Source organism: Dipodomys ordii, unplaced genomic scaffold, assembly GCF_000151885.1.
Source record: "Dipodomys ordii isolate 6190 unplaced genomic scaffold, Dord_2.0 Scaffold109, whole genome shotgun sequence".
Taxonomy (NCBI): Eukaryota; Metazoa; Chordata; class Mammalia; order Rodentia; family Heteromyidae; genus Dipodomys; species Dipodomys ordii.
This window is the reverse complement of record NW_012267325.1, coordinates 465134-481420: the sequence shown is the minus strand read 5'-3', so window position 1 is coordinate 481420 and position 16287 is coordinate 465134. Positions and strand designations below refer to the sequence as shown.

Below are 16287 nucleotides of genomic sequence, written 5' to 3'. Positions count from 1 at the left end.
TCAAAATCTCTCTCTTAAAATCTCTCTGCTTCCTGTCCATTAAGGGTGAGCCATACTATCTGCTACAAGGTGACTACCAGAATGTCATTTGCTCTGCTATGATGTTTGGCTTCTTTATGCACAGGCCCAGGTGTGATGGAGCCATGTGACCATGGATTGAAACATCATTCAGTTACTGTACGCCAGAATAAACCTCTCTCCACATAAGTAGTCTTCACAGGTATTTTGTCACACTCATGCGAAGTGACTGTTAACACCTGTCCTAGTCATATCGAAGTATGAGAGAGATAGCAAAGGAAATACTTAGAACCGTGTGCTGAATATTTTCTTCCTGTTTTCTTCTGTGGACAGCAAACAGACCTTTTAAATTCTGTCTACAAATCGTGACCTTTCTATTTGTGGCAACAGCAACAAAAAATCCATAGATTCTTTGGGCTGTTTTTAGTTTCCCTGTGGTAATTGAGCATGAATCAACACAGCATGCTCTGGGGACATGACTGCTTGGCTTTCAGTGGGGAAGCCCTCTACTGGCATCTGATGTAACAGATTGAATTTGCTACAGAACAGCTGATGTCTGGGGCTGAAGCTGAAATGAGAGAATGAGGCAGGCGCTGAGAAGGAGGCAAGCAGAGATTTGAAAACACAATAAGCTCTGAAGAATATTTGGGTACAGAAAGTTACCACATACATTTTGCCTTCCTTTTCAGTGGTAGTGGGATAAAGGCTGAGCAGGCCTGTCAGATGGGAAAAGCCAGGGGAAAGTGGCCAGGGGATTGAGAGAGATTTTAAGAAGAGGGGACAGGAGGAGGGAAGGAGCTAATGCATGTCTTTGGCTCATTGTATTGGTTATTCTGGCAGCTGCTAGATGTGTCTCAACATGGACTTCAAGCACGTTTGAACTCTCATGTCCCCTGCCTCTAAGAATTAGCTGCTGAGATGGTGATGGTGTCATAACTGACAGATACAAGTCAACATGCTACCCAGTGAGAAGAGAGGAGTAAGAATGGTTAAGAGCTTAGGCTTTTGTAGCACATCGCACATGTCACTTCTGTGAAGTGGAGACAGTGCTTTCCTTGGCTAATGCCAGGGCATGACAGCAATGGCAAATCTAAATATTGGTAGAGTAGAAAGCCCCTTTTTCTTTCTATTGTGCATCTTTCCCTCTTAAAGCTGTCCACTCCTTTGGCTGCAATAATATTCTGTCTTCTAATCCATCCCATTACCTCTGACTGTTAACTTCTAGTTTCTTTGCTTTGCTTTCTCCTTTTCCTAGATCCTGCTGTTCCCTCTTTAGCCTACATCTCTTAATTTGGGTGATCCTCTTTATTTGTTTACCTTTCCTCATGTTATCTTCAGGCTGATGACTCCTAACCCATATTTCTAGCCCAAATTTCCTGTGCATCCTGTGTCCTAATGGATATGAATCATGCATGCTTGGGCGTCACCAAGTCATTTCAAATCCATGTAAAGTGAGAACCATCTTCCCTCTTCAATATATCTCTCCTTTTTGTTGTTGTTGTTGTGTTCGTTTGTGGGTTTTTGGGAGGGAGGGCAGTCCTGGGGCTTGAACTCAGGACCTGGGCACTATCTCTGAGTTTTTTCTTGCTCAAGGCTAGTACTCTACCACTTGAGTCAAATTTCCACTTTGAGCTTTTTGGTAGTTAGTTTGGATATAAGAGTTGCATGGACTTTCCTGCTCAGGCTGGTTTTGAACTGTGATTCTCAGATCTCAGCCTTCTAAGTAGCTAGGATGATCAGCATGAGCCACTAGTGCCGGCTCCTCCTCTGTTTTCATTGGCTTCCATCCATCAGGCAGGAATCATCCTATCTTGTCTATTTTCCCATGCTATAGATTATACCCACTGCAAGACTACTGTCTCAATGGGGTTTCAATCAGTCCCCTCCTCACCCTTTGCTTTGAGGTTGTGTGAGGGTAAGTAGGAAGCAGATGTCTCATACTACATTCCTGGTTACTTCTCCTAGAGGAAGCAGAATCATAAAACTCCTGATCTCACAGTGTTCACTAGTCCTGCCTTGTTGGATAAAACTTCAAGCCCCCAGTGGATTTTTTTTTGTCCTTTGGTTCTTATCCAGCTCTGGGCCTCCACTTTGAGGTGTACTCTTCCTCTTTGGGTAGATGACTCTGACATCTCTAGAGGTGTTTATGCTCCCAACTGAGACACTTCCATAGTCCCCACCCCAACCCCTCCATTCCGTCCTCTCTCTCTCTTCTCTCTCTCCTCTCTCTCCTCTCTTCCCCTCCCCTCCCCCAGCCTGGGCACTGTTCCTCAGCTCTTCAGCTCAAGGCAAGCGCTACTTCCTGTTTTCAGGTGGTTAATTGGAGATGAGAGTCTCACAGAGGTTCCTTCTTGGGCTGCCTTTGAACCGAGAACTTCAGATCTCAGCCTCCTGAGTAGCTAGGATAACAGGTGTGAGCCACGGGCGCCTGGCTCAATTCCAAGTCTTTACTGTCCTTCTACTTTTCTGTTTCTTTGGTGTGTAGTTCTTTTGCAGCAGCTGGGACAGCGTCCTGATCGTAGATGCTGTACTCAACTAATTGAAGAACTGAAGAACATCTGGACCATCCCATTCACTAGGGAAACATCTGCCTCCTAACTTTGTGTCTGCAAGATGCTTTGCCTTAGATTATCTATTACTACTGAAGTCAGCTGTCTGATGAGGAGGTCAGAGTCACAGCCCCTCGGGACTGACAATACAAAAGTTGTGAAATATTTAGTATCCTGCCCTATTCGGGCCCCATCCCTGCATCCTTGAAGCAGTTCATATACCTCTGTAGCATAGTACCTTGCATAGAACCGTGTCTTCGTGCCTTTGGGCTGGCCTTCTTGCTACTTGGGAATGAACTTAATGGACTTGAAGTCTCTCCAGTAGCACGTTGCAATAGAACATACCGCTTTGTTTTAGGCTATTGCATGGGGCATTTTCTCAGGGCACTGGTCGCTTCACACCAGAGATCCTCTTGTCTTATTCATCTTTGGTCCCCAGAATCCACTGTGGTAGATGAGACGTGCTGCGTGCCTCTAGGCGTGGAATAAAGGATCTGAAATGTTTTCTTTTCTTTCTCTTTTTTTAGGGGGAAGGGGCTCCTTCCCCCAGCCTCCTCGTCTTCTTAGACGGAGGCATCCGTGCTCCTCGCCCTGCCCGCGGTGCAGGTGAAGGGCAGCAGGGTGGCTGGCTGCCCGAGGGCTGGGCTGGGTGGCCGCCCGCGCCTGCGCCCTCAGCCGCAGCACTCCCGGGCGCTTCTCTGTGCGCGTGTGTCTGCTTGGAGAGGAGAGGCTCGGGTGACAGGCGCGGGGTAGGGGGAAGAGTTCAGCCGGAGTCGGAGTTCTCATTCACTGATTTTCAGCAGCGGGACTGAGGCGGCCTCGGAAGGCGGCTCTCAACTGTTCCTGCGCCTCCTTACTCCCCACTTCCTGCCGCCGGCTCTCAGACAGGGGGACCGGCCGACAGACTCGCTAGTGAGTAGCAGCGGCTCGAGTGCCGGGCAGAGCGGCTAGCTGTCCCCGGCAGTCTCCGCACTGTGTGTGTGTGTGTGTGTGTGTGTGTGTGTGTGTGTGTCGTGTGCGCGCGTGTGCGGGCGCGCGATCGCTCGGGGTGTCCCTGGGATTCCACGTCTGCGGCTCCAGCTCCCGGGCGCGATGCGTGCGTGGGTCGGAGGCTGCGCTGCGGTGCCGGGCTCGCCCGGGCGGCGGCTCCCATGCCAGGATCTCCCCCGGCTCTGCGCTCCGCGGCGGCTGGGGTTTTCCCAGGGAGGCGCGGGGGCGAGCGAGCCCGCGGTGCCCAAGCCCAGGCTTGTGCGCCGCTGGGCGGCGGGGAACCCGCGAGCCGTTCCGGCCCAGCCACGCCGGCGCGGGCGCTCCTGGCCTCCCAGCCTTCCCACCTCTGGCCCTCATCTTTCCTTCTTGCTTTTCTTTACCCAGCAGCATCATAAAAACCTCGTCGCGGAATGAGATCGAATGCAGCGTCGCGCTCCCACTTGGTGCCCCTCGCCTCTCCGGGAGTGGAGCTCCCCAACACTAGGGACTTAGTCCGGGGTTACCCCTGTGTTGGGCACTCACTGAATTCAATCTGAGAGCCGGATGGCACGTGCGATTCCAACATGCACCCGATGGTTTGTGTGTGTGTGTGTGTGTGTGTGTGTGTGTGTGTGTGGCCCCGCGCACGCGCATACACACGCCAAGGCCCCCATTCTCGGGGTGCGCTTGGCAAATAGCACACCTCCCTGTCCGCGCGCCCGCCCGCCCGCATGTGCGGGGCCGGCTGGGGAGTGTGTGTGTGCACGCGCGTGTGCTCCCGCGAGCGTTGTGCCGGCGTGCCGGCGTCTCTTTGTTTGGTGGTGGCGTCCCCAGCCATCTGCACGGCAAATTGATTTTCGGTTTCTCCGGAGTCTGCCCGCTGGGACAGCGCGGGCCACAGCCTCGCCGGGCCTGGAGTTTGTAATTGAATCGTTCTGTCGGGCAAGAGGTTATTTTTAGTGCCGGGAATAAAGAGAAAAAAACGCGCGTGGACTTTTTAACCGCGGCCTCTGGATTTGATAGGTGTCCCACAGATCAGATTCGCATCGTAGTCGCGCACACCTGCCAGAACACAAGTGTGCACACATTTCCACACGCGTAGTTTTGTTTGTTCTTTTTTTCCTCTCTGATTAAGACTGGGAATGCATTATGTGTGTGTGTGGGGGGGGGCAAAAAACTTTCCTTTGTTCTTTTTGGGCATTTTCTATTTTGAGTAATGGAGTAGGAGTTGGAGAAGGTTGCAATTAGTGCACTCGAATAAAAGACACGGCCTGTGAGTCAGAGCTGCCAGGTGGATAATTATTAGCATATAAAAGCAAAGGCACTTTTTAAGGCGAGAGGGGCGGGGCGGGGCAGGTCCGCCGCAGACAATGAGGAGCGAGAGTCTCGGCCGACCGCCTGCTGCTTATTGTCCCGAGATTTGCGCCTGCAGCCCACAGCTGCGGGAGACCTCGGGCTTAGCTCCTGGCAGGCCCATCCATCCCTCTCAGGACCGCCGGGGTCACCTAGGCCTGACCCCTCTAGGCGTCGGGACGCCAACTCCAGCCGCCCTTCACCAACCATCCTCTCCCTCTGCTTTGCAGGTTGGTAGCTCCAGCTCGGACCGTGGGGACCCGGCGTCCCAGGGGGCAGCCCGACGGGATGTGGTGTGGACGGCAGCGCTAAGTGTCCCCCCGCCCCCCCCCCCGCCTCCTCCCTGAGCCGGGCGCCGGCCGCACTGGCTCTGGGTCTCCAGTCCTGCGGCAGCGGAGGCGGCGGAGGGGATGCGCCTGGGACCCGAGGCGCCGGCCACCAGCGAACTTCTGTCCAAACGTGGACGTCACACAGTGCTCAGCGCAGGATCCTCAGGACCCTCAGGACCCTTGGTCCCCAGGGCGCACGACTGCGGATCCCTGGCGCCTCACCTGCGCTCAGGATGCCCCGGGCGCCCACTTGCTGGTGAGCTGCCCTGCGGCGCAGCGCCGCGGTCCCCAAGCCGCGTCTAGAGTCGGCACGACGGGGCGGGCCCTGCTTCGGCCCCTCCTCGTGCGGGTGGATGAGAAGCGCCGGAGCTCTCGTGTGCCATCAGCGAGCGAGCTGTGATTCGGAGCGCCATGGACGAAAGGATTGGGCTGCAGCCCCCGGCTGGAGAGCAGCAACTGGAGGCACCGGCCACCGTGGACGCCGTCGGGGGGAAGTGCGGGCCGGAGACTTCAAGGTCTACGAGTTTACCGTCCCTGAACAGCGCCTCCTGCCGGCCGAACCCTAGTCCTGCGAGTGTAGCCGCCAAGCCAGCCCGGGAGGGTGTGCGTTCTTCGGGCCGCCGGGAGCTGAAGCGAGGCCAGAACCCACTGACACTCAGCCCCTCGGCCCCGTCCACTTCGGCAGGGATGGCCGGGCTCGTGGACTGCAACCACAGGATGGACGTGAGCAAAACCGTCTCGGTGTCTTCCACCCTGGCCCCACTCCAGGAGAGAAGGTGTCTCTATGTGGTCCTCACGGATTCCCGCTGCTTCCTGGTTTGCATGTGTTTTCTGACCTTCATCCAGGCCCTAATGGTCTCCGGGTACCTGAGTAGTGTCATCACCACCATCGAAAGGCGCTACAGTCTGAAGAGTTCCGAATCGGGGCTGCTGGTCAGCTGCTTTGACATCGGGAACCTGGTGGTGGTGGTGTTTGTCAGCTACTTTGGTGGCCGAGGCCGGAGGCCCCTGTGGCTGGCAGTGGGTGGACTTTTCATCGCCCTCGGGGCCGCCCTCTTCGCCTTACCTCACTTCATCTCTCCCCCATACCAGATCCAAGAGTTGAACGCGTCAGCCTCCAACGATGGCCTTTGTCAGAATGGCAACTCCTCCTCCACCCCGTTGGAGCCTCCCCCTTGTCCCAAGGATTCGGGAGGAAACAATCATTGGGTCTATGTGGCTTTGTTCGTGTGTGCACAGATTCTCATTGGAATGGGCTCCACTCCTATCTACACCCTGGGACCAACTTACTTAGATGACAATGTCAAGAAAGAAAACGCATCCTTGTACCTAGGTGAGACTTTCCCCTTCTCATGAGTTTGACTCACATTGAATCTTTCCTCAATAGAACTGAAAGGTTCTTGCCCATTTTCAAGTAAAGTGAACAGTGAGGTTCGTGTGTGTGTGTGTGTCTGCTGGTATTGGGGTTGAACTCATGGCTTTGAGCTCTTGCTTGGCTTTTCCCCCCACTCACCCAAGACTAGCACTCTACCACTTGAGTCACACCTCCACTTCCAGCTTTTTGTTAGGTTCTGAGTAGCTAGGATTATAGGCATGAGCTACTAGCACCAGGCTAAAGTTTATTTTATATTATGTTTTAGCTTTGATTTGGTGGATTTTCTGTTTGGGGGAGAATCAAAAAGTTGAGAATTCTAGGAACTGACTTTCAGACCCATCTTATTCCCGTCTTTTCCCCAGTGATGCATCTCTCTCTCTCTTTCTCTCTCTCTCCCCTCCCCCTCTCTCTCTCCCTCTTTCTCCCTCCCCCTCTCTCTCTCTGCCTATGAAATCTCTACTAGTTGCTGTCCTTAGAACTTACTTCAGGAAGAAAGAGGAATAACTAATATGTGAGGTTTAGAATTACTGTTTTCATTTACTCTCATTCCTGAGTAGCCAGATCACAGAAGGCATGCTTTATTCACCCCATGCATGTATTCCTTACATATAACATGCCTGGAACATAAAACAACTATCCCCCAGCAGATGACTAAGTTATGTTCAAGCAACAACGCAGGTTATAATACTCAAAGCTGTTTTTATTGTGAGTGCAGCCCCTCAGTGACATGACCTTGAGGAATTCACTGCTGTCTTCTGAAGAGCAAAGGCTCTGAGATTTGTTGAGTTGACCTGAAGATACTTGGCTTAAGTATAGGTAGTTCATCTGAGGCCAGGAAGTTATTGTTGAGGCTACTTTACTTCCTAGAAATAAATCAGTGTGGTTGTTAGCACCTCTCTGTAGCAACTGCTCCTTCCAAATGACACTTAAAATATTTTTTTTGTGGTACTTGTGGCCACATCCCCAGCCCTTTTGCTTTTAGTGTGTCTTTTCATATAGGATCATCTATTTTTGCCTTAGGTCCTCCTTAGCAGTTGGGAGTAAGCCACCATGCCTGCCTTGATGAAGCTGTACCTCTAAAGAGATGAGTAGGTCCAGTATACTACAGGAGATGTCTGCTTTTCTGTTTCTGTAGTGGAGTTCAACCAAAACTTAAAGATCTTACTTTATAAAAAGTTGAAACAGTAAATAATCAAATTCGTGCTGCATTTCATAGCTTACTAGCTGTATGCTGGTAGGATCCTTGGTATGGAATAATAAGGTTTTCAAAGGAAAGTGAAAAAGAGACTCAGTGTAAAAGGGATAACCAATTCTTCTGTCCTTAGTACAGCCATCAGTCCCAGAGGCTGTTAGAGGGGGTGCTGGACTCTCAGGAGTCTCCAGGAACTGAATGCATCAGGACAGAGTTTGATGCCATTCTTTATAATTAAATATAAGAGAAAGAAGTTTCCATTTTGGACAGAGAAGAAGAGTATCTTGCCTTTATAAAATTTTCAAACATATAGAAAATTTGAAACAATAGTATAATGAACTTCAGTATAATGAATCTACTCACTGTCTAGATTCATAATTGTTCTTTTTGTCATGTTTACTGCATTAATCTGTGTGTATGCATGTGCATGTGTGCGTGAGTGTGTGTGTGAGTGTGTGTGTGTGTGTATGTATGTGTGGGTGGGGATTAAGCCCTTTGTCAGCATTAAGGCAGCTCTGAGCTTTAGCATATATCTAAAAATATGGGCTTTCTGGGGATGGAGTATAGCTCATTGGTAGAGTTCTTAAGTTTTGTAAGAGGCCCTGGGTTTGATTCCCAGCACTACCAAATAAAAATACTTTTTTTACATAATTACAAATGCATTGAAATTTTAAGAAAGCTAATAATCATTAACCTAATATCATAACATATCCAGTTTAAATGATATTTTCCTCAACTATGTCCTTAAAGTCTCTTATAATTACTATTTAAAAAGCCAATTAAAACCCCTTCATTGGTTTAAAAAAAAAAACAATGGAGGCTCACACATTGTCTTCGGTTGCTTTGTTTGTAGCCTTTTATAACCCAGAACAGTGTCTCAATTGTTTTTCTGTCTATGGCATGGATTCTTTTGAAGGATAAAACTAGCTGACATGTAAAATGTTTCATATACTTGGCTTATCTGATTATTTCCTGATGGTGTAATTTACCTTGTTCCTCCAAGCCTTGTATTTCCTGTCTATTGGTAGTTCATACCAAGGCTGGATTGAATTCAGAGAAAAGTTCTGGCCAGCTGGGGGCCAGTGGCTCATGCATGTAATCCTAGCTACTCAGGAGGCTGAGATCTGAGAATGAGGGTTTGAAGCCAACCAGGGCAGGCGAGTCTGTGTAACTCTTCTCTCCAATTAACCACTAGAAGCTGGAAGTGGAGCTATAGCTCAAGTGGTAGAGTGCTAGCCTTGAGAGGGAGAGGGAAAGAGAGAAAGAGAGAGAGAGAGAGAGAGAGAGAGCCAGCCAGACAGTGAGACAGAGAGAGAGACAGACAGATACAGAGAGACACAGAGACACAGAGAGACAAACAAAAACAAGCCAACTCAGGGAGAGTTCCTAGCCCTGAGTTCAAGCTCTAGCACCAGTGCCAAACATACAAACCAACATCCTGCATGCCTGTTCCAACTCACCTTTGGATACATGGACACAAATTTCCATCAAAAGCACAGGCAAACTAGAGAGTATTTACTAAAGATCCTGAGATGTAACTTTCTGGAGTGTTGCTCACCAAGAAGAGAAACAGCAAGTGCATTTTCACATTGTTGATTTAAAAAATCAACAATGATTTTATTGTGATATTTACATACATGTGTACAATGTGCTTTCACCAAATGTATTCCTCTTTAAGCCTTTTTCTTTTAATCAACTTTTATCAGGTTTCATTATGCTATTTTTACACACACACACACACATAGATAGAGATAGAGACAGAGAGACACCTATACACACACACACACACACACACACACACACACACAGAGTACTTGGTTCAATTCAATGTCCATCATCTGCAAGTGTATTTCAAATACATATTCTGTGTAGCCACTGTGATAGGTGTATGTGTGTGTGAGTGTGTGTGTGTATGTGTGTGTGTGTCCAGTATAGACAAGCACTGTCACAAAGCCTCTTCAGTTCTGTTCTAGTCTTGAGAAGAGCAGAGATGGCACACAGACAGCATCTGAAGAGCTTGCGATGGAATGGAGAAACATGGCTGACTCAAGCATGGAATATGCCATGTCCAAGGGGAGGAAGGTTGTAGATAGGATATTTTCTTTTCTTTAAAAAAAATTCAGAAAATTCAATGAGTGCCTTAGGGCACATCCATCAGGAAAGCCATGAGAATTCGTTCTGCTTTGTATGAAATGAATGCCAGTAAAAGCTACTGTGGTTTGATCATGAGGAATCTTAAATGGATGATTTTGTTTAATGTTTTCAATGGATTTATGAAACGGAGGCTCTTTGGTCTAATGTAAAGATGAGGAAACAGGCTCAGAGTATTAAAGCAACTTGCTTAAGGGGCATCAAGCTAACACCAGAACCTCGAGCTTCCTCTGCCTCTGTGACTCTGGCAAGAGGTCTGGAGAGCTCATGGAAACTGGAGGCTGTGTCATATTCAAGTGTGGGTACGGTGCAGAGGATTTTTAAGAACTGGTCTGAAGGAATGGAGACATGATCCAAACAAGATTGTTCTCAAATTTTTGAGGAAACTGCCCGCCCCCCCCTTTCTTGGGACAGGGTCTTACTCTGTTGCCTAGGCTGGTTTGAAACTCTTGATCTTCCTGCTACATAGAGCCTCTGGAGTGCTGAGATTAAAAGTGTGTATCACCACCCTTAGCTCAAAACTTTTGAAAGTCAAGTTTATAGGCTACTTCTGTACATATTAAGATCAGAAAGAATACTGTGTTCTTAGAACATGGACAGTGTTCAACAACTATGATGTAGATTTTTTTCCTAAGAAATAATAGTTAAAGTATCTACTATTGTTCACAAAACTGCTCTTCTGGTCTCTTGAATCTCTCCTTCTTTTCTCAACCTTTCTGTCAGTCTGTCTAACTTCTCATCACAACCATACAAGAAAGAGAAAGAAAGAAAAGAAGGAAGTAAGGGAGGGAAGGAGGGAAGAAAAAGGGAGGAAGGAAGAAAGGAAGGAAAGAAAGAAAAAAGAAGAAAGAAAGACAGCAAGCAAGCAGGTGACACAAAAGTAATTACAGGCAGGAACAAATATTTGAAGTAATGTTAAAACCATTGAAGAGGTGTAACTGATATCTTAGACTTCTAAAGGTTCAATGTTAGAATTCTGGCAGCGCTCACTGTAGGAAAGATGTGGTCCCAGAGGAGAGATAGCTGGGATTACACTAAGCACCTTGGCTCTCCTGTGTGGACAGAGGCTTTATGTTGGTCTGGAGCATAGAGAAAGCTTTGTAGGATTTAATAAATAGTAGGGTCAACAACCAGACTATGACTTGTAATTATATCTCAAGGAGAAAAAGGATTATGTCAGAAAGGATGATAATAGCAGGTGAGAAAAAAGAAAAGGGTGCATTTATTGGATAAAAGATCAGCGCTTCAGTTGGATGATATTCAAGATAAATGATTGGAATAGACTGGCCATTGGCCCCTCCATCACGTGTCCCCTTCTTTAACTACCAGCCCTGATGTACCTCTAAGAGGGAAGGGTTGGGATTGGTTTAGGATCTTAGAAAGAGTCCTGGAGGAATAGGCAGACAATCTGGATTTTAGTTCCTTTCTATGAGTGACCTGGGTCTTTAGACAAAGCTCTTCTCGTCTCTCAGCCTCAGTTTTCATTGGGGGTGATTATGTTCCTCCCTCAAGGATGTTCCCTGTCTATTTTAGCTAACATTATTTTGGAGATTCAGGTATGAGGATTTTCAACCTTTAAGTAGAGGAAGGCAGGTAGGACAAACGTGGGTACAGTGAGTGCATAGTAGTTTCTACCATATTTGCTACACTATTGTGTTTTCCCTTTTGCCTTGGTAGCCGGAAATTCAAGACTTGGGTTTTCTGATCAGTATTAATAACCTGTCTTCTATGTCATGTGGCTTTACTAAGCACTAATTTTTCTGATTTTTTTTGGTAAATTTTGAAGAGGCCCCCAAAGTAGCACCCTTTTCCCACACTTGAGTTGTGAGTTAATTGAGACATATGACAAAGGATTATAAATGTGTGAATCAAAACACCACTTTTTAAAAACTCAATAGAAGTAAAGTCAAAGAATGTACCACATGTCATCGAGCAAGTGGGTTTTCTAACAGTCACAGAATCCCATGGATGTGCCCATCTAGCCCTGGCCAGAGCTGCTCTCCCCAGTTGGGTTGGTGTTCATGAAATCCAAGGAGCAGGGCTGAATTTTTATATCTTGTGTGTGTGTATATATATATATATATATATATATATATATATATATATATGCTTATTTATTCCCAATAACTAAGGAGGAGGAGCTGAACTGATACATACCTGTTTATTTCAACTCCATTTATCCTTCTGACTGAGAAGGGGCATGGAGAAGGCCAGAAGGAAACATTGAGAGTGGGGATTCATATTCCCTGCTTCGAATTTTTATTGGCTTTTAAATTCAACTTGGATTTTGCTTGTCCCTCTTACAATGTGTTTATTTTTGTAAGCTACATAAAATCCTTTTTGGAAGTAGGCTCTGTGCAAATCAAGAATAAATAGAAAAAAATAATCTTCACTGAAAACTAATTGAGGGAGAATGATGATTAGGGGATTTAAGGACATGATTCCAGGACACACAAAAAAAGCTACTGGAATGGCACTGACTGGCCCACATGCTTGGGACTGTTTATCTGTGTCAGAACAAATGGATCTTATCTATACTTAGCAGTGATTGACTTTAGACCAACTAGATAGTAGACATTTTTGGCCTCCAAGATAAATTTATCAGTTTAAGATGTAGAGAAACAAGCAATTTCATAGGCTAACTGAGCAGCATAATCTCCATTCTTTCTTCTCCTTCCCTTTCCCCTTGCTCTTCCCCCTTCCCTCCCTTCCTTCCTTCCTTCCTTCTTTCCTTCCTTCCTTCTCTGCTGGTCCTAGGACTTGAATTCAAGGCCCAAGCCTTGCTCCTGAGCATTTTTTTCTCAAGGCCAGTGCTATATTTCTCGAGTCACACCTCTACTTCCAGTTTTATTTTGGTAAATAATTGGAGATAAATGTCTCACAGACTTTCCTTTCGTAGGCAGGCTTCAAAGCATGATCCTGAGGTCTCAGCCTCCTGTGTAGCTATGATTACAGGCATGAGTGAGTCACCAGTGCCTGGCTTGCATAAAGATTTCTTGTTTTCTGTAAAAAAGTCAGTTGGGTACACACTGATTTATTCAACCAAGCCACAAATAACAGGAAACAGCCTTTCCAGTGGTTCTAGAAGTTTATTTTAAGCTAGTACAGTTTCAAAGCTTGCTTATTTATTTCTGAGAATTGAATTCAAGGTCTTGTGCATGCTAGGCAAGTGCTGAATGACTGAGGTGTTACACCTCCAACTAAAAATGGTTTCTATGCTTTTTCTCTTTGCTTTGCTACTAATTCTTTTATCTCTGTTGTTTGAAATTCCTTCTGAAACTTCAATGCTCAGTGAATTACCAAAGGCTCTTGGTGATTCTGTAAGTCAGAGTGGGGCCTGGGATTCCTCATATTTAATATTATCCTAGGGGAAGCCATTGCATCTGGCCTAAGGTCCACATTTTGAGCACAAAGGATCAAAAGATCAGAGATCCATGATTCTTTTTCAGGTGGAAACTTTGCTGTGGGCTTGAAGTGAGAGCTCCCATTGGTAAAATCATTGCTGGTAATGGTTCTGCTTTGTCAGGAGGAATTTCGCCATCTCTCAAGATGTTGGATATGGGTGCTTCATATTCTGTGGCTATTTCTTAGAATTGCACAGTTATATGATATTACAATCACTGAGGAGGTTAGTGAGAGGGATGACCTGGGACAAATGATGTTCATTTTGGTATGAACAATGGGAGGACCATTGTCCATCCTTCTTCCTACCAGAAGGTTCTGTGTAGTTGCATTTTCCTTCTCTTGGAACTCTTCTCTTGAACTCTTGATGTCAGAGATGAGCCTGGAAGCCATGTGGGGGAACCCTAAGTCAGGGAATAGCATACAGACTCACACACTTGACTACCCTCTTGTTCTTATGTGACAACTTACATTATCAGGAATTAAATTTGGTGACAGATCAATCAATGTGTTTTGGAGAATGAGGATGAGAAGTTATTTTTCTGGTCAGACAGGAAAGGGGGTATACTGGCCCCATTAGCTGAGAATTTTGCTAACAGGAGGAGATGTATCCTAGAGGTCATCTCATGTAATCCCACTTTTTCAAAATGATTATTTGATAGGCAAGAAAAGGCAGACTCCAAACGATGACAAGATTTGTGCTATGAAAAAGACTATAGTATTTCCTCAAAAAAATTAAAAGTAGATTTGTCATATAACCCACAGTCCTACTTCTGGTATATGCCCAGGAAGACTGAAAAGAGTGTCTTGGAATAGCAGCATACCTTTGTTTAAAAGCAGCAGAGTTTACCATAGCCAAAAGATGAGCATTCAGTTTTAAAAAGGAAGCAAATTCTGACACCTAGTATAATAATAATTATAATATAATATTAAGCTAAGTGAAACAAGCCAGCCACCTAAAGACAAAGTACTATATGATTCTACTTGTAAGATATTTAGAGTAGATAACTTCGTAGAAACAGAAAGTAGAGTGGTGGTGCTTGTCAGGAGCTGGGGAGGAGGGGAATTGAGGAATTAAAGGGTATAGAATTTCAGTACTGCAAGAAGAATAAGTTCTGGAGATATATTGCACAATAATGCTCATATACTTAGATGAACCTATGAGTCTATATTTCAAGAAGTCATTATTGTATAGATAGAAATTTGAATAGTCCAGATCCTTGACTGTAGATTCATAGCTCTGTAGTATATCCAAACTTCCAGCACATGCCAATTAATAAATGTCTGTACTTCATGCAAATTGCTTTTTCAAGTGTGTGGAAATATTTATTGCTTTGGCTGTAATTTAAAAAAAAGAATTAGGGGGCTGGGAAGATGGCTCAGTGGTAGAGTGATTGCATCATGTGCATGAGGGCCCTGGGTTCGATTCCTCAGCACTACATAAGCAGAAAAAGCCAGAAGTAGCGCTGTGGCTCATATGGTAGAGTGTTAGCCTTGAGCTGAAGAGCTGAGGGACAGCGCCCAGGCCGAGAGTTCAGGCCCCACGATGGAAAAAAAAAAGAATTAGGGTTTTAGACAGCGGAGGAGGCAAAGCAGGTTTTAGAGTGTGAATTTGAGGGTGAAAGTCTACAAGGAGAGAGGGGACCTATGTGGAATTTTGGGTAGTTCCACCAGGTCTTGTGGTAGTGGTGGTGGGGTGCTGGGATATTTGTAGTTAGAGAGTGGATTCATGTTAGTGCATTCTGTCATGTTCTGTCAGAGAATTGTCCAATAAAGTATTGCAAGTAGAGATGTGTAAACTTTTTCTTTTTTTAAACCTTAAGCCTTCAGCTTATTCTATTTCTAAAGTATTCTTTTAGATCATAAACAATATTAATAAAAATTCCCATGTTATGAAATCAGAAAAGCATTGAACACTTGTATGGAGGAAACTCAGGAAAATAATATCTTTGTAAGCCAAAATCTTCTCGCAAACAAAAGATGGGAAATTGAAATTGTTTGTGCAGTGCCCATTGCTACATCTTTCCTCAGCAGGCACTCTAGTCTCTATATGACCTTGTCTTATTAGTAGATTATAGGAGGTAGTGTAAGTGCTATAACGGATTATTTTTAGTGGGTACAAAAATATTGAGGCCTTCATGGTTTCTATGGTGACTTCAGTTCCCATCAGTTAAAAACAAATTTTTAACCATGGAAATCTTCTGAATTATATTCTTGATGTTGGGAATACTGAAATCCTGGTGTGTGTGTGTGTAAGGAAAGTGGATATCACCCCAAACAATCCTCCTACATCTGAGCTCTCTTTTATTTACTTCAGTAAATAAAACATGGAGGCAAGGAATTCTGGAAAACTAGAAAGCAGTTAATCAGCATTCTGAAGCACATCTCACCAGTCAGATAATTGGACTTCTAGAGCAGATGTAGGATGGATTTAATGAGGAATTATGAGGCCTAATTTCTTTTAAAAGTTATATATACACACATATATATGTAATATATGTGTATATATCCAACTTCGATGTGTTTCCAGTGGGAGTCTAACAAGTGTGTTATTCAGTAAATATTGTTTTTAGCATTTAAAATATACCAGGCATTGTGCTGAATACTTGCTTATTTTATTTTATCCACAGAGTAACTGTACTACAGCTCTCTTCTTGTGCTCCAGTTCCCTTTCCCCATTTTATACAGAGAAAAGTGAGATTAAACAATTTGGATAACATCATATTAAAAGTGGCAAAACCAGGATACAAGCCAAATAAACTGTAACCGTTTATCTTATGGAGACGAGGTAGAAGGGAAAGAAAAGTTCATAAGCTTCTGGTGTGACAGTTTTTTAAAAAAAAATTTCAACATCTATAAAGAAGTTGGGGGCTGGGAAGGTGGCTCAGTGGTAAAGCACTTGCCTTGCATGCATGAGGCCCTGAGTTCGATTCCTCAGCACCACATAAG

The 16287-nt window shown here is 45.5% G+C and overlaps 1 protein-coding gene across 2 annotated transcripts in view; it reads left to right on the top strand.

Annotated features, from left to right (window-relative positions):
- Positions 1-5629: 5629 nt before the first annotated feature.
- Slco5a1 (solute carrier organic anion transporter family, member 5A1) overlaps positions 5630-16287 on the top strand; it is a 119711-nt gene continuing 109053 nt past the window's right edge. For both annotated transcript variants that reach the window (XM_013028434.1, XM_013028433.1), the window contains exon 1: positions 5630-6551. In XM_013028434.1, coding sequence (XP_012883888.1) covers positions 5630-6551 — 922 coding nt within the window. The remainder of the gene's footprint in view (positions 6552-16287) is intronic.